At 42.5% G+C, this 22,285-nt stretch overlaps 1 protein-coding gene across 1 annotated transcript in view; it reads left to right on the top strand.

Annotated features, from left to right (window-relative positions):
* LOC115120934 (protocadherin-11 X-linked-like) overlaps positions 1 to 21,928 on the top strand; it is a 324,301-nt gene extending 302,373 nt beyond the window's left edge. Inside the window, exon 7 of the mRNA XM_065019983.1 lies at positions 14,120 to 21,928. Within this exon, the coding sequence (XP_064876055.1) occupies positions 14,120 to 14,565 (446 nt within the window). The 3' untranslated portion in view covers positions 14,566 to 21,928. The remainder of the gene's footprint in view (positions 1 to 14,119) is intronic.
* Positions 21,929 to 22,285: the final 357 nt, after the last annotated feature.

Below are 22,285 nucleotides of genomic sequence, written 5' to 3' on the forward strand. Positions count from 1 at the left end.
GTTCTCAACTGGCCTATCTGGTTATATAAAGGTGTTCTCAACTGGCCTACCTGGTTATATAAAGGTGTTCTCAACTGGCCTATCTGGTTATATAAAGGTGTTCTCAACTGGCCTATCTGGTTATATAAAGGTGTTCTCAACTGGCCTATCTGGTTATATAAAGGTGTTCTCAACTGGCCTATCTGGTTATATAAAGGTGTTCTCAACTGGCCTATCTGGTTATATAAAGGTGTTCTCAACTCCTATCTGGTTATATAAAGGTGTTCTACCTGGTTATTATATAAGGTGTTCTCAACTGGCCTATCTGGTTATATAAAGGTGTTCTCAACTGGCCTATCTGGTTATATAAAGGTGTTCTCAACTGGCCTATCTGGTTATATAAAGGTGTTCTCAACTGGCCTATCTGGTTATATAAAGGTGTTCTCAACTGGCCTATCTGGTTATATAAAGGTGAAATAAAAGCAATAGAACATTATCATAGAGATGTTATTGGTGTCTTTATGAAGTGGTGTCTTTATGAAGTGGTGTCTGTCTTCTCTCAGTGAATAGGACATTATCATAGAGATGTTATATGTGTCTTTATGAAGTGGTGTCTGTCTTCTCTCAGTGAATAGGACATTATCATAGAGATGTTATTGGTGTCTGTATGAAGTGGTGTCTGTCTTCTCTCAGTGAATAGGACATTATCATAGAGATATTATATGTGTCTTTATGAAGTGGTGTCTGTCTTCTCTCAGTGAATAGGACATTATCATAGAGATGTTATTGGTGTCTTTATGAAGTGGTGTCTGTCTTCTCTCAGTGAATAGAATATTAACATAGGGATGCTGTTGGTGTCTTTATAGAGTGAGTAACACAGTGCCGACCTGAATAGACTGCAGGCCAGAACACAGAGTCTGATGACGTCATGCAGCATAGGATGAGCCATGGATTCTCTGAGCTCACATTGATAAATGACAGTCTGCTAAATGACAGTCTGCTAAATGACAGTCTGCTAAATGACAGTCTGCTAAATGACTCAAACGTAACTGTAGTTGAAAGACGTGTTGAGGTTAGGAAGACAGATCAGTAGAAGTGTTGAGGTTAGGGGAGGAAGACAGATCAGTAGAAGTGTTGAGGTTAGGGGAGGAAGACAGATCAGTAGAAGTGTTGAGGAGAGGCAGGCAAAGACAGATGAAACAGTGAAGTGATGGACTGCTAGTCTTAGGGCATATCCACAAAATCAGGTGTGTAGTGTTATGCTAATGTTTAATAGTTAGTGCCTTGGGCGAAACAGAAAAAGCCATTGGGGTCAATGTTTTTCAGTCTCTGGAGCAATAGAGTGGCATAGCTATTTTTATTGGCCCCTCCCCTATAGAGTGTTATAATGTTCTGTCCTCTTGTGCATTATCTTCATCAGCATGGATGGAATTCTATGTATGTATGAATAGTATGAATAGCATAGTATGAATCCACTCAATTTCACCGTACTTTAGTTTTCAGAGTTGCATACAAAAGGAAATATACATTTTAACACTGAAATAATGTCATAAGAGTGGATATTACCGTAGCTGCGTTTGTTTCAATGGAGTCTGAATCGGCAGAATCCCAGGGAGAGCTGTAGGATCCTCCTGACTTCTTACTCTGGAGAAATCACCTCATATTTCTAGTATATTTTCTTTCTGTGTTGTTGTGTATCCTCCAACGACAGTGCGTTGACAAGGAGCCTGCACTCAGCTCGCCAAAACAGGAACTTTACCGTCAGAAACAGAAACATTAACACAAACCTCAAACATATAACTACCTATGTGATTTTTTTTTGAGAGGGAGTTACTGTCACCTGAAAAAGGCATTTATGTTGTTGCCGTTAACGTGTATACCCAAACGGTACTATGTATGGCTGGAGAAACGGCAGTGAAGTCAACCTCAAAAAGTAGTCACATACCTCTGGTTTATTGAATCAAAACGTGTCAGTGTGCTTTCATGTTATTCGGTCATACACTGTTATAGTTTCCTGTTCCAACACACTGATATATATAAATTATCCATGGTTAGCAGTGAACTCTTTCTCTGAAAGCTTTTCCCTTTCCGGGACAACCCCTGGACAGACAGCCAGTGGACCTATCACTGAGTAGAAGGACAGAATAGGACAGAATTCATTATTCAAGAGAGGTTTTAGTGAAAAATGAATACTTGCCCCATGAGGAGACAATGTAGTGCCCCACCTCTGGCCTGCTCGCCTCCCTACCACTGAGGAAGTACAGTTCCCGCTCAGCCCAGTCAAAACTGTTCGCTGCTCTGGCCCCCCAATGGTGGAACAAACTCCCTCACGACGCCAGGACAGCGGAGTCAATCACCACCTTCCGGAGACACCTGAAACCCCACCTCTTTAAGGAATACCTAGGATAGGATAAAGTAATCCTTCTCACCCCCCCCCCCCCTTAAAAGATTTAGATGCACTATTGTAAAGTGGCTGTTCCACTGGATGTCATAAGGTGAATGCACCAATTTGTAAGTCGCTCTGGATAAGAGCGTCTGCTAAATGACTTAAATGTAAATGTAAACAATGTACCGCTTCAGAAAAGGCAAACCTTTAAAGAGAAGATATGTGTCGGGGCCTGAAGTACAGTTGTCTGCCCCTCGTATTAATCATGTTCTCACACAACATAGCTACACTCCTAGAAAAGCATGGTGCTATCCAGAACCAGTACGGGATTGTTCTACTCAGCTGTGTGTGTGTGTGTGTGTGTGTGTGTGTGTGTGTGTGTGTGTGTGTGTGTGTGTGTGTGTGTGTGTGCGTGCGTGCGTGTGCGTGTGTGGCCACACCTTATGGATTACACATTTAAGCAGCACCTGAATTGCTTGCCAATATTTTTGGCCCGCAAAAGTAATTTACATTTTACTGGAGGTCATTGTTCCTGGTTCGAGAATGTAAGTCAGGGTAAATTGAAAGCCTCGTTACTTTAGATGGATTTACTTCAGAAACACAAATGAAAAACCCAGCAGTAGACGGGTTGCTTATCTTTTACCATCCCCTCTGTGGCGATGCGGTGTTAAAGATTATACAGCGTCTTAGATCACTCATGTACAGAGATGATGACACCAGCGTTTGGCATCTTGCTTCCTGCCTGCCAGTTAACAGTTGAAAGATGGACTCCGTTGACGCCATTGTATCCACTTACTATCTGCCTGACCACTGAGCCAATAACAATAATGTATGGCTCAGGGAAACAGGAAGTAATCATTAATGACTTCAAAATATATAACATATTCAGTGGCACATAGTTTATTTGCCCTCCTTCTCTCCTCCATGGAAATGCATTGAAGGTACAGATTATTCAGAGAGCAGAGAAGCACTTCAATGTTTATTTTATTCATTCTTGTTTTCCATAATAATTGGGAGCACAATGGGTCAGTGTGATAAATGCTTGTTACATGTATAGAATGTAACCAGTCTAACACACGGCTTGTAGCGTGTTCGCTGTCCTTTGTGAAGGCCTCTTTTCATTTGAATCACAGACTGACCGTACAATAACCTTACTAGAGTATACTACAGGTACTATGGTTCAACAACTACTGCTCATCCAGGTGGACACATTAGACCCTTCTATAGGCCCAAAGTATGTCAGTGTAAGCTAGTGCGTTTTCTATGTCATTTCTCTCCTCGGACAATATCTATAGGTTAAATCTCACTCTATCAAACTATTTCATCTACTTTCTATAAAAGTTTACTACAGTCTCCGTTTTACATAAATCTTCAGTCGCAAACATTTCAGACATTTACTTTAGCTGCAATGAATTTTAAGGGAAGAACAGGTTTAGTTTCCTCCTGATAAACAGGCATACGTGAGTTACTTCTCTGTAGCTACACACCTACACAATATATATAATCACTGTTCTTTGCCAAGATCAAAAATGTGTGGCTGAGATGGAATACCGTTCCTCCTTCAGTCTAGCAACCTCTGCCATTATGGTGATTAGGGCTGATTGTTCTGCTAGTCCCATGCTGTGCCTGCATCCTAAACACCACCCTACACCTTACGTAGCTCACTACTTTTGACCATATCCCTATGAGATACCTTATGGGGCCCTGGTTGAAAAAAAAATAGTGCCCTATATAGGGAATAGGGTGGCGTTTTTGGGACGGCGGTGTATGTGTGTTTGGTCAGCACTGATTGTGTTGATGCTGACAGCCCCCATGATCACCGTTCGTCCGTCAGTTCTCAAGGTCATCTCACGTAATGAAGGAGATCAATCAGTACCGTCACCACGACAACGCAGAAGAAAAAAACGAAAAGTCAAGGGTCACCACAGATAGAATAAAAACAGCTTGGCCCATTATTGTTGTTTCTGTTTGTATTGATTGAAATCAGCGTTATAGAGTAGTATGCCTTTTATCATGCTGTCAGACTTTCAGAAAGAAAGAATAGCTGTGGAGTTGTATGCCTCTTCCATGAATGGATGCTGTCGGGACTTGGAAAGTAAATTGTGGATGTACATATATAAAAAAAAGATTAGCCCATGACTGACTAATTGCAGATTATGTTTTTGTTGATAGAAATCCTAGCTGCAGAGCAGAGCAGTAGGTATAACTTGTTGCACATTTCTATGCGGTCAGACAGAAAGTAAAAGGAGAGGGTAGTTGAACAGCATGGCTGGATGATTGACTACTGCATTTATATTCAATTAAGTCTATATATTGTCCAAGGGGGTGTTTATGTCGAGAAAAAAAAAAAAGCTGTCTCTTCAATCCAGCAACATGTATTTAATCAACACTAACAAAAAGAGCGAAACAAGTGTTTGACACAGGGTGTTCTGGGTAATCCTTTCTTTCTCTGTGCACTTTGTCCTATCTTTGTTCCTTTGTTATTTGTTTGGGTGTTCTAATCTCAACCCAGTCAATAATATTCTTTGTTGTCTGAAATTGTGTGTCAAAAAAAAAAAAAACAACAGACATTGTCCTTTGTTGAAAGTACCTCTCTGTGACTTTTCTGTTCTCAACTCCCAGATAAAGCAATCATTAGATGTTGTTTTCTACCTGCAATTACTCTCAGTTACAATGGGTCAAATACGAGAGAACAGGAGAGGGGGAGAGATGGAGCGGACTAGGGTAGATGGATTGCAGGAATGGAACAGTATGGGTCCCTGAAGTGCTGATAAATACATACTCAGCTCAGGGACTGGCCATTGTGTGACGATGAACCTTGGTGAATGCATCAAATGAAATTAGCCTAGAGTATATATGAATGACCTTTTTCCTCCTTATCTCAGATGCATTGTCTGTTTTAAGGAGCCCATTCGTTACCTGCTGTTGAAAAGTAGAAAGAGAGAGGAAAAAGGACAATGCCATCCTCACCAATGCAGTCTTCTCTATGAGAGCTGGGCCGGTGAAATCCATAACAAAGTAACTGTGATAAACACCATTCATAACATTATTTTAGACATTTCATAATGTTATCCTAATTCCTCCACTTCATGTACTATTACACGACTGTACTGTACCGTCACATACACAATAATGGCTATGTCAGAGGCTCTGACAATCATCATGTCCAATCTGTCCTACACAGCCACGTTGACCTCCCTGATACATCAGCTAAACCTCCTACACAGCCATGTTGACCTCCCTGATACACCAGCCAAACCTGCTACACAGCCATGTTGACCTCCCTGATACACCAGCCAAACCTCCTACACAGCCATGTTGACCTCCCTGATACACCAGCCAAACCTCCTACACAGCCATGTTGACCTCCCTGATACACCAGCTAAACCTCCTACACAGCCATGTTGACCTCCCTGATACACCAGCCAAACCTCCTACACAGCCATGTTGACCTCCCTGACAAGTCAGCTAAACCTCCAACACAGCCATGTTGACCTCTCTGACACATCAGCTAAACCTCCTACACAGCCACCTTGACCTCCCTGATACATCAGCCAAACCTCCAACACAGCCATGTTGACCTCTCTGACACATCAGCTAAACCTCCTACATAGCCACGTTGAACTCCCTGATACATCAGCCAAACCTCCAACACAGCCACGTTGACCTCCCTGATACATCAGCCAAACCTCCTACACAGCCATGTTGACCTCCCTGATACATCAGCCAAACCTCCAACACAGCCATGTTGACCTCCCAGACAAGTCAGCTAAACCTCCAACACAGCCATGTTGACCTCCCTGATACATCAGCCAAACCTCCTACACAGCCACCTTGACCTCCCTGATACATCAGCCAAACCTCCTACATAGCCACGTTGAACTCCCTGACACATAGAACCGACATCTTTCCAATGCACACAACCCTTTTTCATTGCCTCACAATTTCATATTGACTCTCTCTCGCCCACTGCTCATGCCCTTGTCGCTGGTGACAATGACAACGCTTGTCACCCTTTATTGCCTTCTCCGAGATTATACCCTTCCTTATCTTCTGATAAAAGTAAAGAAAAACGAAATAAAATTGGGTTAGCTGCAAATAACTGGGGTAATTTAATCTCCATAGTAACCAACTCTGAAGGCTCTGGAAACTGTTTGGCTAGATATACACCGCTGAATGGGATATGTCATGGTTTCCATACAGACGGATGCTGTGATGGTTTTTACCGTGGCATTTCACTTATTACCCTGCCTGTTTACATTCCATGGGAAACATGGGATACGCCTGTCTGCCTTTTAAGTTTGTAATTTCATAAATATATCATGAAATCATGTGCATCCCATCTCTGAAACTATCAATCACTCATGAGATGGGTCTTGAGGGGCTGAAATATGAATGTTGAGGAAGTGCTGAGGAAATGAAACACATCCAGGGAGTATTTAATATGTGGTTATTTTTTCTCTGATTCTGGTGTCAAATGAAACATGGTCTTCTTACACAAAATGATGTTTGTGACTAGGTCTGTAGTGGAAAAAAATAGCATCGGTCCCTTTTGTCTAGTGCCTATGGGGTTAAACAGTCCCATTATTAATAATGGCCATCCATTTGCCTATCCTGATGTACAGTTGGAGTGTTGAGGCAATAGAAGATGATAAAGTCTTGGTAATTACAAACTACATTATTTTTCCATCTCTCTTTATTTATTTTGTGAACCTGTTGCAGATGTTATTTATTTAATGAGGCAAGTCAGTTAAGAACAGATTCTTAATTTCAATGATGGCCTAGGAACAGTGGGTTAACTGCCTTGTTCAGGGGCAGAACAGCAGATTTGTACCTTGTCAGCTCGGGGATTTGAACTTGCAACCTTTCAGTTACTAGTCCAACACACTAGGCTACGCTGCCTCCCCAATGTAAAGAGTTATAGCATACTGGGTGTACAACAATGGGTTAAATGCCTTGTGCCTTGTTTTTATTTTTACCTTGTCAGCTCTGGGGTTTGATCTTGCAACCTTTTGGTTACTAGTCCAACACTCTAACCACTAGGGTACCTGCCGCCCCAGGTAGCCTAGCTATGGTGGTATGGTGGTAAACATCCTTGTATTTGTTCAGGTCTTAATTGTGAACTTGTTTCAGATTTAACCAGCTATGATGGTAAACATCCTTGTATTTGTTTGGGAAATGTTTCTAATTCAGATTCCACCCCCTAAGGTCAATGTCCGCGACCCGCAAAAATAAAATTAGCATAATAAAACGTTTCTCAAAAAATCTGTCAGTTTAGGTTAGAGATATCTGTGGTGAAAGGTGACAGAGCTAGAGCGGTGTTTTTCAGACCGTGACACATCCCGACAATCGTTCTTGTCAAAAAATCGACTGTAGCGTTCGAACGGTTTAGCAAATTACAAACTATTACGACCCCCCCACTATCGAAAGATAAGACTCTCAATGTACACGTTTGGTGTTCTCCTTTTGAGACCCCGAAATCGTTTTGGGACTCGTTTGCAGTCGGTACAGCTGATCCAACAAATTTTGTCTGTAGCGTCCCAACAGTTTGGGTCACACACTATGTGCAAAACGTACATGTCAGTTGTGTCTGAAGCCCCCCCCCCCACAGTACCAGTTGAAAGAAAATGATGGAAGTACACAGGTCCAGTCAAAAGTTTGGACACACCTACTTATTCAAGGGTATTTCTGTATTTTAACTATTTTCTACATTGTAGAATAATAGTGAAGACTTCAAAAATTATGAAATAACACACATGGAATTATGTAGTAACAAAATATATATTTTAGACCTTAGATTCTTCTAAGTAGCCACCCTTTGTCTTGATGACAGTTTTGCACACTCTGACCAGATCACCCACTGACCAGATCACCCACTAACCAGATCACCCACTGACCAGAGCACCCACTAACCAGATCACCCACCGACCAGATCACCCACCGACCAGATCACCCACTGACCAGATCACCCACCGACCAGATCACCCACTGACCAGAGCACCCACTGACCAGAACACCCACTAACCAGAGCACCCACCGACCAGAACACACATTGATCAAAATGGCACCATATTCCCTACATAGTTCACTGCTTTTGACCGGAGCCCTACTGAGGCACCACCTACTGAGGCACCACCTACTGAGGCACCACCTACTGAGGCACCACCTACTGAGGCACCATCTATTGAGGCACCACCTACTGAGGCACCACCTACTGAGGCACCACCTACTGAGGAACCACCTACTGAGGCACCATGTATTGAGGCACCATCTATTGAGGCACCACCTACTGAGGCACCACCTACTGAGGCACCATCTATTGAGGCACCACCTACTGAGGCACCACCTACTGAGGCACCACCTACTGAGGCACCACCTATTGAGGCACCACCTATTGAGGCACCACCTACTGAGGCACCACCTACTGAGGCACCACCTACTGAGGCACCATCTATTGAGGCACCACCTACTGAGGCACCACCTACTGAGGCACCACCTATTGAGGCACCACCAATTGAGGCACCACCTACTGAGGTACTGCACCACCTACTGAGGCACCACCTACTGAGGAACCACCTACTGAGGCACCACCTACTGAGGCACCACCTACTGAGGCACCACCTATTGCGGCACCACCTACTGAGGCACCACCTACTGAGGCACTGCACCACCTACTGAGGCACCACCTACTGAGGCACCACCTACTGAGGCACCACCTACTGAGGCACCACCTACTGAGGAACCACCTACTGAGGCACCACCTATTGAGGCACCACCTACTGAGGCACCACCTACTGAGGCACCACCTACTGAGCCACAACCTACTGAGGCACCACCTATTGAGGCACAACCTACTGAGTCACAACCTACTGAGTCACCACCTACTGAGGCACCACCTATTGAGGCACCACCTATTGAGGCACCACCTACTGAGGCACCACCTACTGAGGCACCTCCTATTGAGGCACCACCTACTGAGCCACCACCTACTGAGCCACCACCTACTGAGGCACCACCTATTGAGGCACCACCTCCTGAGGCACCACCTACTGAGGCACCACCTATTGAGGCACCTCCTACTGAGGCACCACCTACTGAGGCACCACCTACTGAGGCACCACCTACTGAGGCACCGCCTACTGAGGCACCGCCTATTGAGGCACCTCCTATTGAGGCACCACCTACTGAGGCACCACCTACTGAGGCACCACCTACTGAGGCACCACCTACTGAGGCACCACCTACTGAGGCACCACCTACTGAGGAACCACCTACTGAACCACCTATTGAGGCACCACCTACTGAGGCACCACCTACTGAGGCACACCTAAGCCACAACCTACTGAGGCACCACCTATTGAGGCACAACCTACTGAGTCACAACCTACTGAGTCACCACCTACTGAGGCACCACCTATTGAGGCACCACCTATTGAGGCACCACCTATTGAGGCACCACCTACTGAGGCACCTCCTATTGAGGCACCACCTACTGAGCCACCACCTACTGAGGCACCACCTACTGAGGCACCACCTACTGAGGCACCACCTCCTGAGGCACCACCTACTGAGGCACCACCTATTGAGGCACCTCCTACTGAGGCACCACCTACTGAGGCACCACCTACTGAGGCACCACCTACTGAGGCACCGCCTACTGAGGCACCGCCTACTGAGGCACCGCCTATTGAGGCACCTCCTATTGAGGCACCACCTACTGAGGCACCACCTACTGAGGCACCACCTACTGAGGCACCACCTACTGAGCCACCACCTACTGAGGCACCACCTACTGAGGCACCACCTACTGAGGCACCACCTACTATATTGAAAGTAGTGCACTGCAAAGGGAATAGGGTGTCTTTCGGGTCGTAGCCCTGTTCCCTGTGGAGTGGAAACTGATACAGACTCCATTCCCTTTGAGCTGTTTAATGTGAAATGTCACAAACAGACATAGCAGCACTCCTCCTCTGGCTGTTGTCACAGCAGCAATGACATCTCTCACTGTGACTTCACCCAGGGAAAGCACTGCCGCACCAAATACCTTACCCTCGTATTATGTGAAGTTCCCCATTCTTTGTACCGATCACTTATGTTTTGAGGGGGAGGCACTAGTGTTCCTTGCAAATGTATCGAGGCTTTGTCGCGTGTGTGTGTGTGTGCCTGTACGTGTGCATGTGTGTGTGTGTGCGTGTGTGTGTGTTGAATAATAGGTACCTATTTTAATGTTGTTTTTGCCTTCAGGAAAAAAAAGAACAATTCCTTGGCAAAGACAACTACAACAGAAAAAAAAATCACTGCTACCAAATGATTGACTCGGGGAATTTCGTAAGGACTTGGCCTGATTGTGCTTGTTCAGTGAGATGCATCATTTTTTCCCCCTTTAATGAAGTTCTGAAACTTCATGAACCTCTGAAAGGTGACACATTTACTGCTCAGGAGATGTATTCACTCAGACTCAAAGGCTGGGGGGCTGAGCAGGCCATTATTGAGAGGTTTTAGGTCTCTATTCAATCTGGATTGATGAAGCGTTACATATCGTGCGCTAGAAATGCGTTTACCGTAAATTCAGTCTTCCCTTTAACACAGGAACATTGCCTTTAAATGTCAACCACTTCAGCGATATAGATTGAATCCGGCTCTATGTTTCAGATCAGACTCCATGCACCAGGGGACTCCATGTATCTCCTGGCAATTTGAATGAATCTACACATTTTTCACCAGTTCTTGGTCATTATAAGCAGGTTGGCTTTTGTTATATTCAATAAATTAATATATATAGCTCCTCACTTAAAGAATGCAATTAAGTATTGCAAACAAATAGGATTTGGGAGTTTTGGTTGGATATATCAGTAATCACCCCTCAAAAGTTTGGCTTTGTAATTGGAATGGAGCAGTAATACAATAACTTCACTATTGAGAAAAATCATTGTTTAAAATTTTGAGCTGACTAGGGAATTTAATTAGAGCATGCTCAACTTCTAATGTGAGATCCCAAAGCCATAGACACAGACCTAGGACCATTCAATTATTTATAACAGTGTTACTTATGCCTATAGGCAAAATGATCTCTATGAGACCTGGAGGACTAGATGTGATGTCATAGCAAGGACCTCTCCTCTTTTCCTCTGAGTGTCTCAGAACCATAACACCGTGGCTTCCTGTTTGCTGTGTTGCATACTGTTTTACATTCTAATTACCAGAGTTGACGGGTTTTATTGCTGGGGCTCAATGTTGAGGCCTCTATCTCTTCCTGGACTCATTTCACATGTGATGTCAGCTCGAGCATAATGAGATAAGATAGTCGGAGTGCCTTGATTTCTCTCTTCCTGATTTCTCCCTCCCCGCTTTCTCCCTCCCCAAATCCCCTATCACTCATAACTATACTCATTGTACCTTGCCCCTCAAATATGCTAACAAGAATCCTAACAATAATCCTAAATGTGGATTCATGTGATTTTGTGATGTTCACATTTTTGAGTTATTGTAACTGACCAGATTTATTGAATGTCGAATAGATCACAGAATGTCGAATAGATCACAGAATGCCGAATAGATCACAGAATGTCGAATAGATCACAGAATGTCGAATAGATCACAGAATGTCGAATAGATCACAGAATGTCGAATAGATCACAGAATGCCGAATAGATCACAGAATGTCGAATAGATCACAGAATGTCGAATAGATCACAGAATGCCGAATAGATCACAGAATGCAAGGTGTGCCATGGTGAGAGTGATTTAAAAAAAAAATGCTTTGGGATTGTAAGAAATATTTAAAGATAACACACAATGCAGAGGACTAGAGGTCAAGGGAGGGAATAGGGAATTAACGGTCAATGGAAATAATTGTTTTTCAGTTCAATATCTGTTTAGAATCTCTGTATGGGGTTTCAGTCCTGGACTCATAGCTACATGTGGCACGTTTTCATTGGTTCAAATGGGCTATACATTGAGCCTGAAACAGGATATTTGTTATTTGGCCATTGGCCAAGTTCTATTGCAAGGAATTCTAATTGGTCAACCAAAGGCTAAGGTCGGGGGTTAATAATGACATCCTACCACTTTGTTCTGTGGAGAATCACTGAGGACAGGGAAGAATGAACATCAACCATCTACTTCCCAGCATAACAACTATGATTTGTTATCTTTGAATAAACCTATTTTTCTCCCCCTGATTTGCTTTGGGGTCTGTGTTATTGAGGGATAAAGTCAACTGCTAACAGGATGTTCTTTTAAATATTGAATACAGTAAAGTCAATCTCAGACACCAACACCAGAGACAGTTATTCTCAACTTTAAATAATCTCCTGGGAATTCATTGTCTGTTGTAGGTAAACACAGGGAACCAATGGAACACCAATGGAAATGAAATGCTGCTGTTTTTCTTCTTCTGGAATGATTCAAACATGTATTACTGCCATTCACTTCTACAACAGGTTGACATTTACAGGTCACCTTCAGATAGACCTCTAACAGGTTGACATTTACAGGTCACCTTCAGATAGACCTCTAACAGGTTGACATTTACAGGTCACCTTCAGATAGACCTCTAACAGGTTGACACCTTCATTTAACAGGTCACCTTCAGATAGACCTCTAACAGGTTGACATTTACAGGTCACCTTCAGATAGACCTCTAACAGGTTGACATTTACAGGTCACCTTCAGATAGACCTCTAACAGGTTGACATGTACAGGTCACCTTCAGATAGACCTCTAACAGGTTGACATGTACAGGTCACCTTCAGATAGACCTCTAACAGGTTGACATTTACAGGTCACCTTCAGATAGACCTCTAACAGGTTGACATTTACAGGTCACCTTCAGATAGACCTCTAACAGGTTGACATTTACAGGTCACCTTCAGATAGACCTCTAACAGGTTGACATTTACAGGTCACCTTCAGATAGACCTCTAACAGGTTGACATTTACAGGTCACCTTCAGATAGACCTCTAACAGGTTGACATTTACAGGTCACCTTCAGATAGACCTCTAACAGGTTGACATTTACAGGTCACCTTCAGATAGACCTCTAACAGGTTGACATTTACAGGTCACCTTCAGATAGACCTCTAACAGGTTGACATTTACAGGTCACCTTCAGATAGACCTCTAACAGGTTGACATTTACAGGTCACCTTCAGATAGACCTCTAACAGGTTGACATTTACAGGTCACCTTCAGATAAACATCTAACAGGTTGACATTTACAGGTCACCTTCAGATAGACCTCTAACAGGTTGACATTTACAGGTCACCTTCAGATAGACCTCTAACAGGTTGACATTTACAGGTCACCTTCAGATAGACCTCTAACAGGTTGACATTTACAGGTCACCTTCAGATAGACCTCTAACAGGTTGACATTTACAGGTCACCTTCAGATAGACCTCTAACAGGTTGACATTTACAGGTCAACTTCAGATAGACCTCTAACAGGTTGACATTTACAGGTCACCTTCAGATAAACATCTAACAGGTTAACATTTACAGGTCACCTTCAGATAAACATCTAACAGGTTAACATTAACAGGTCACCTTCAGATAAACACCTAACAGGTTGACATTTACAGGTCACCTTCAGATAGACCTCTAACAGGTTAACATTAACAGGTCACCTTCAGATAAACACCTAACAGGTTGACATTTACAGGTCACCTTCAGATAAACACCTAACAGGTTATCATTCTCTTCTTGTCTTTTTCATATTTTATTCTCTTTTGTTTAATGTCTTTGTGCTGCAGCCATAGTTGAGGTGAACCTGGCCAAGGCGCTGGCGGAAGCCTCGGAGACGTGCACCCAGGAATGTCTGATCCTGGGCCACTCCGACAGCTGCTGGATGCCCCCCTCCCTGGTGACCCAGTTCCAGTCTCCGTCCAACACGGGTACCCTGCCTACCCTGCCCTCCTTTGGCTTCCAGCACCAGCAGAGCTCCCCATGGGCCAGAGGAGCCAAGGCGGATGGGCGTCAGTGCCATACCCTGGGCAGGTCTGTGCCCAAAGACGATCTGGCTAAAGGGATGAACCGGCCGCAGTTCTACAACACTCTGGAAAGACACTGCAGCAGCAAGAGTAAGGAGTCTGACCCCATCAAGGTCATCCCTCTGGCAAGCTTTTCCTCATCTTCGTCAGGCCAGCAGACCCCAGCCAACGGAGGATCCTCTGCCTTCTTACATGAGCATCAGCTGTAAGGGACCAGAGTAACACCAACCAGTTTGTCTAAAATATCTTGGTGTATATTTAACATCTGTAGTAAGGGGCTGTAAGGGGGCAGAGTAACACCAACCAGTTTGTCTAAAGTATCTTGGTGTATATTTAACATCTGTAGTAAGGGGCTGTAAGGGGACAGAGTTTGTCTAATGTATCTTGATGGTTTCTGATTATTGTGTGAACATGGAATGTGGAGGAAGGGACAAAACTGTTCCTCTGTCTCCACAATGTTGTTCCTCACTCTCCACACTGTTGTTCCTCACTCTCCACAATGTTGTTCCTCAGTCTCCACAATGTTGTTCCTCACTCTCCACAATGTTGTTCCTCAGTCTCCACAATGTTGTTCCTCACTCTCCACAATGTTGTTCCTCAGTCTCCACAATGTTGTTCCTCACTCTCCACAATGTTGTTCCTCACTCTCCACAATGTTGTTCCTCAGTCTCCACAATGTTGTTCCTCAGTCTCCACACTGTTGTTCCTCTGTCTCCACAATGTTGTTCCTCAGTCTCCACAATGTTGTTCCTCAGTCTCCACAATGTTGTTCCTCTGTCTCCACAATGTTGTTCCTCTGTCTCCACAATGTTGTTCCTCAGTCTCCACAATGTTGTTCCTCAGTCTCCACAATGTTGTTCCTCAGTCTCCACACTGTTGTTCCTCAGTCTCCACAATGTTGTTCCTCAGTCTCCACACTGTTGTTCCTCAGTCTCCACAATGTTGTTCCTCAGTCTCCACAATGTTGTTCCTCAGTCTCCACAATGTTGTTCCTCAGTCTCCACAATGTTGTTCCTCTGTCTCCACAATGTTGTTCCTCAGTCTCCACAATGTTGTTCCTCACTCTCCACAATGTTGTTCCTCAGTCTCCACAATGTTGTTCCTCAGTCTCCACAATGTTGTTCCTCACTCTCCACAATGTTGTTCCTCAGTCTCCACAATGTTGTTCCTCAGTCTCCACAATGTTGTTCCTCACTCTCCACAATGTTGCACAGAAGTGGATCTGACAATGGCTGTAATCATATAAATGGTAGTCCTATACCAAAGTAGATCCGCAACAGAAACAAAATATATAAAACATCATAATGTATGTTTGGTAGAGATTTTTTGCTGATCAGTAATCAAAAATAATTTTGATCACCTATGCGTATTGGAACCAGCTCAGCGGCACCTTCCTCCACACAATTTACTTAACGATAAACGAAACGCAAACACACAGTATAGCTTTGTGAACCCAAGGTGAATGTTGTATATGTCCAATCTCTGGTGAAATATTGCTTAGTGTATCCAGCAAGACATTCAGCTCCAGCTCCAACTGATTATCCAAGTTACTTTTTGCTCTCGTCTGAATATGTTTATTGAATCCTGTACATACCTAAGACTCAATGGACCAAAAATGTTTCACTCTGTGTCGTGCTAACACTTTATATAAACATACAGTACATGGGCCACCCCCCATGATATGCCCAACACTGTTTCTCTTCAGATGTTTCTTGTATGGCGAGTTATGATGCCTTTGACACCCCTTTCCCTGCCCTCTATTGCAAACCTACTCATTTTCTACATTATCTTCCCCACCTGATAGGAACCTACTCATTTGCTACATTATCTCCCACACATAATAACGACCTATTCATTTTCAAATGTATCTTCCCTGCCTAATAGGAACCTATTCATTTTCTACATTATCTTCCCCACCTAATAGGAACCCTACTGATTTTCTACATGATCTTTCCCCTGTAATAACAAACTACTAATTTCAACATTATCTTATCCTCCTAATAACAACATACTTATTTTCTACATTATCTTTCCCCTGTAAAACAAACTACTAATTTTCAACATTATCTTACCCTCCCAGTAAGAACCTACTCATTTTCTACATGATCTTTCCCATTGTAATAAGAACCTACTCATTTTCTACACAATCTTTCCCATTGTAATAAGAACCCACACATGTTCTACATTATCTCCTGAGAAGAAGCCTTGAACAGCACAGACAGAGGTTCCATGCAAGGAGCTATAACTTTTTTTTTTTTTTTTTACTTTCCCACCATTATTTCACTTCATTTATCTTCCTTTCATATAATATAACGTGTATTGTACGCACCGTAAATGAGTGCTATGGAGACAATTAAGAACATCTCCCAGTTGTCTAGTTACTTTGAGCTGTGATCTCCACAGTAAGTATTAGCCGTGGTTGACAGGCTCTGCAGTAGTTGTCTACTCTCACTAAAACATAATGTATTTCTAGTAGTCAGGTAATGAAAAAGTGGAGACATATACAGAGTCTGGATGCAAATAGCTTTTTGTCTGCTTCAATTCGAGCCCTTATATCGTCAGGATAGTAACCACTATAATGAGAGTTTCTGTATCCATATGCAAAAGCACCTTAAACTCGAAGGATGAATTTACCATATTCACATATTGACATACACCCTTTTGTAAAAATGATTTATCATACGTTTTATCCACTGTATCTTTGATTCAACCATATTTCCATAGTTTCAAGGGAGTTCATTCTGGATGACCACTGACTGTCATGGATTCGGGAAACATTGCATGACCATCACCAGTTAACATATTTAAATTAAATGTGTCCTCTAGCGGCTTGTGAAAGAAACAGGACATGTTTAGGGTACCATTTTCCCTGCAGGGTTAGACAGTAACAGGACATGTTTAGGGTACCATTCTCCCTCCTCTGTTAGACAGTAACAGGACATGTTTAGGGTACCATTCTCCCTGCAGTGTTAGACAGTAACATGACATGTTTAGGGTACAATTCTCCCTGCAGAGTTAGACAGTAACAGGACATGTTTAGGGTACCATTCTCCCTGCAGAGTTAGACAGTAACAGGACATGTTTAGGGTACAATTCTCCCTGCAGAGTTAGACAGTAACAGGACATGTTTAGGGTACAATTCTCCCTGCAGAGTTAGACAGTAACAGGACATGTTTAGGGTACAATTCTCCCTGCAGAGTTAGACAGTAACAGGACATGTTTAGGGTACAATTCTCCCTGCAGAGTTAGACAGTAACAGGATATGTTTAGGGTACCATTTTCCCTGCAGAGTTAGACAGTAACAGGACATGTTTAGGGTACCATTCTCCCTCCTCTGTTAGACAGTAACAGGACATGTTTAGGGTCCCATTCTCCCTGTAGGGTTAGACAGTAACAGGACATGTTTAGGGTACCATTCTCCCTGCAGAGTTAGACAGTAACAGGACATGTTTAGGGTACAATTCTCCCTGCAGAGTTAGACAGTAACAGGACATGTTTAGGGTACCATTCTCCCTCCTCTGTTAGTCAGTAACAGGACATGTTTAGGGTACCATTTTCCCTGCAGAGTTAGACAGTAACTGGACATGTTTAGTGTACAATTCTCCCTGCAGAGTTAGACAGTAACTGGACATATTTAGGGTACCATTCTCCCTGCAGAGTTAGACAGTAACAGGACATATTTAGGGTACCATTCTCCCTGTAGGGTTAGACAGTAACAGGACATGTTTAGGGTACCATTCTCCCTGCAGGGTTAGACAGTAAAATGTGTCTGCGCTGGGTTGAGACTCTGCTTGCATTCAGATTACACTTCGGGGCAGGTATCCATCAGTGTAGAAATGCATTAGCGAAGCCGGGGTTTGTGAAATGACATGTGTCATAAGAGTATTATATGGAAGGGTCAAGGTCAGGGTCAATTTCATCTCACTTCTGGTCAATTAAGGAAATGTATTGAATTTGTATTAAATGAATTGAATAAATCCTACTCTCTGAACACGGATAACCTACTGCGCAACCAAGTCCCAATCATGAATTGGATTTCAATTCCTTTTTTGCGGAGTAACGTTTCCTTTCTGTGTCATCCTGAAACAGCTCCTCGCTGCAGTTAAATGTTAAACACATTTGTCTTTCATCAAAGACAACAACTACAGACAGGACAGAGTACGTTGACATATGCAAACAAATCACAAAGCACTTGCTTCCTTCAGACAGTGACAGTGAACACAGGCCTGCCAATGTGTGCCGTGTGATTCAGTAACATTCCAACTGCATTGTGCTGTAGAACGATGATATTGACACTTAACAACGACTGAAACACACAAAATCACACAATATACTTACAGTATATATACTGAACAAAAATATAAACGCAACATGTACAATGTTGGTCCCATATTTCCTGAGCTGAAATAAAAGATCCCTGAAATGTTTCATACGCACAAAAAACGAATTTCTCCCAAATTTATGGCACAAATTTGTTTACGTCCCTGTTAGTGAGCACTTCTCCTTCGCCAAGATAATCCATCCACCTGACAGTGTGGCATATCAAGAAGCTGATTAAACGGCATGATCATTACACAGGTGCACCTTGTGCTGGGGAGGCCACTCTAAAAGGCCACTCTAAAATGTACAGTTTTGTCACACAACACAATGCCTCAGATGTCTGAAGTTTTGAGGGGCCGTGCAATTGTTATGCTGACTGCAGGAATGTCTACCAGAGTTGATGCCAGAAAATGTAATGTCAATTTCTCTACCATAAGCCGAGTCCAACGTCACTTTAGAGAATTTGGCATTATGTCCAACCGCAGACCACATGTAACCATGCCAGCCCAGGACCTCCACATCCAGCTTCTTCACCAACAGGATCATCTGAGACCCACCACCCAGACAGCTGATGAAACTGTCGGTTTGCACAACCAAAGAATTTGTGCACAAACTGTCAGAAACCATCTCAGGGAAGCTCATCTGTGTGCTCATCGTCCTCACCAGGGTCTTGACCTGACAGCAGTTTGGCTTCGTAACCAACTTCAGTGGGCAAATGATCACCTTCGATGGTTACTGGCACACTAGAGATGTGTGCTCTTCATGGATGAATCCCTCTTTAAACCATACTGGGCAGATGGCAGACAGCGTGTATGGCGTCATGTGATCGAGAGGTTTGCTGATGTCAACATTGTGATCAGAGTGCCCTATGGTTGTGGTGGGGTTATGGTATGGGCATGAATAAGCTATGGACAACGAACACAATTGCATTTTATCAATGGCAATTTGGATAAACAGAGATAACGTGACGAGATATCCTGTGGCCCGTTCATCAACTCATGTTTTAGCATGATGAGGCACAGCCACATGTCGCAAGGATTTCTACACAATTCCTGGAAGCTGAAAATGTCCCAGTTCTTCCATGACCTGCGTACTCACCAGACATGTTATCCATTGAGCATGTTTGGGATGCTCTGGATTGACGTGTACGACAGCATGTTCCAAATTCCCATCAATATCCAGCAACTTCGCACAGCCATTCCACAGGCCCCAATCAACAGCCTGATCAACTCTATGCAAAGGAGATGTGTCACGCAGCATGAGGAAAATGGTCACACCAGATACTGACTGGTTTTCTGATCCACGCCCCTACTTTTTTTTTAAAGGTATCTGTGACCAACAGATCTGTATTCTCAGTCATGTGGAATCCATAGATTAGGATGTAATGAATTCATTTAAATTGACTGATTTCCATGTATGAACTGTAAGTCAGTAAAATCGTTGAAATTGTTGCATGATGCGTTGATATTTTTGTTCAGTGTACATGTTATATACATAGATGACTCTGTTTCACACTCATACAGAGCAACACAGATGGACAGAATGTTCCTATGTCAATATTGATCACACAAAACAGATGGGGATAGGTAAATGCTTGAGACTTAACATGTTTCATGATATCATTGTCATCGAGAGTCAAAATAATCAACACTTCTTTCAGAAGAAAACCTGAAAGTTTAATGAATTTCCATCAACAACACCTAAGGCTCCATATAGCCCTACATTGGGAACGACAAACAGATAACACAGGGTCGATTCCCAAATGGCACCCTATTCCCTATTTAGTGCACTACATTTAACCAGGGCCCATAGGGCTCTCGTCAAAAGTAGTGCACTATGTAGGAAATAGGGTGCCATTTGTCATGCACATAAATTATTTGACATTTAAAAAAATATATGTTTAGGCAATGTAGAACAATAAATAGGATATAATTTTCAAATATTCAAAAAACAGGTGGCATTTTTGTTATTTTGTTATTTGCAATTCCCCATGTGTTTGCTCATCCAAGACTTAGAGTTACAGATGTCTGCATTTGTTAAAGAAATTGAATGCAGTTTAAAGGTAAATGTGTCTTTCAGGAGGGGGTGATCACTTTATGTCAGTTTCCCTTTGTGCCAAAGGTTTCACATATGAACCAAAAAAAAGGAAGATAGTTGAGATAAACTTCCACAGAACTTAAATGATTAGTAGAGAGTCATGTGCGTTGTTTTCCTCCTCTAGTATTTTTTTTCTACTTTTCTAAAAATCCAACTCCCAGTTCGCCGTAACCATAGTGATAGAAACAACGTCACCCGTCGGTTTTCCAAAATAATTTATTTCTCTACGAATGTTTTTTTTTTTTTTTACAAAAAAAATAAACGTTTTTTTTTTATTATAAAATAATTTCATTGGGATGTTATTTTGCATCATCATCTGCATGTGGGCCATTTTTACCATTTTTTTTATCACTAGCTTGCTATGCTCCTAAGTTGTTTTAACGTGTAACAGATGGATTTGTGTTGTCATGTGGCCATCATCGACCAATTGTGTTGTTATAACCATATATCCGTTTTGAGGCAATTAACAATACGTGGCTAACAAACGCACAATTTTTTTTTTTTTAAACGTGTAATGAATATGAGGCATGTACACACAAGATGAATATCACATCACCTTCTGTGATTTGTTTTGTTTTAATATTGTACAGAACAGTACCTTTGAGAAGAATTGACAAGGTGGCATCCAACAAGATTGGTTTATATATTGTTGAGTAAAGGTTTAGTCACCTGAATTCAGTCATGAAAAAAGAGAATCAAAAGCAAATTAATAAATGTAAAACAATGAGATGACAATCTCTGCTGTAATGTAAATGGCTACATATGCATATATTGGTGAGTGTGTGTGTGTGTGTGCAGCGAGTGTGTGTGTGTGTGCAGCGAGTGTGTGTGTGTGTGCAGCGAGTGTGTGTGTGTGCATTTTTGTGTGTATGTATACTGGCATGAACCTTGCCAGAATATTTTATGTACACACACGTATCTTGTATAAAATCTATATATGATATACCTGCTATATAATATATATGCTTGTAAATTAGTCATTGGTGGGTACAGGTTCAAGGTTGCTTGGAGAGAAAGCTTAAATGTTTGCCAGCAGTATAGTATTGATCAACTCTGTGTTGTCATGCCTTTGTAAAATATCCCATCAAAATCTAAGAAAAAATGACCTTCCATACATGTAATTTTACTTGAACCATTAAATATTGAAATGTCAAAGTAAGTCCGGACTACTCTTTGAGTTTCTTTCTGCTGTATTGGATGAATCTATTGCGTATTATCGTTAACATGAACCTCTAACACCAACTACAATATCTTCAAGATGTTACAGGGATTTCTGGTGGCACGAATAACATAACACTTTTCCCAGAGCTAGGCCAAGTTGCGACAAACCTTATTTAATTACTTTAGAACACAGTTTAATTGATTGGTTAATTAATTTCACTTTACTAAGTATTGTTGACATAGTTTCGTATCTCATTGCTCTTCCGAACGGTAATAATGGCAGTGAATTGCTGAATGGAAGATTGCTAACGTAGGCCGCAGCAAAGCCTTGGATTTTCCTGAACGATTTAC

The sequence above is a fragment of the Oncorhynchus nerka genome, linkage group LG6 (genome assembly GCF_034236695.1).
Source record: "Oncorhynchus nerka isolate Pitt River linkage group LG6, Oner_Uvic_2.0, whole genome shotgun sequence".
Lineage (NCBI taxonomy): Eukaryota > Metazoa > Chordata > Actinopteri > Salmoniformes > Salmonidae > Oncorhynchus > Oncorhynchus nerka.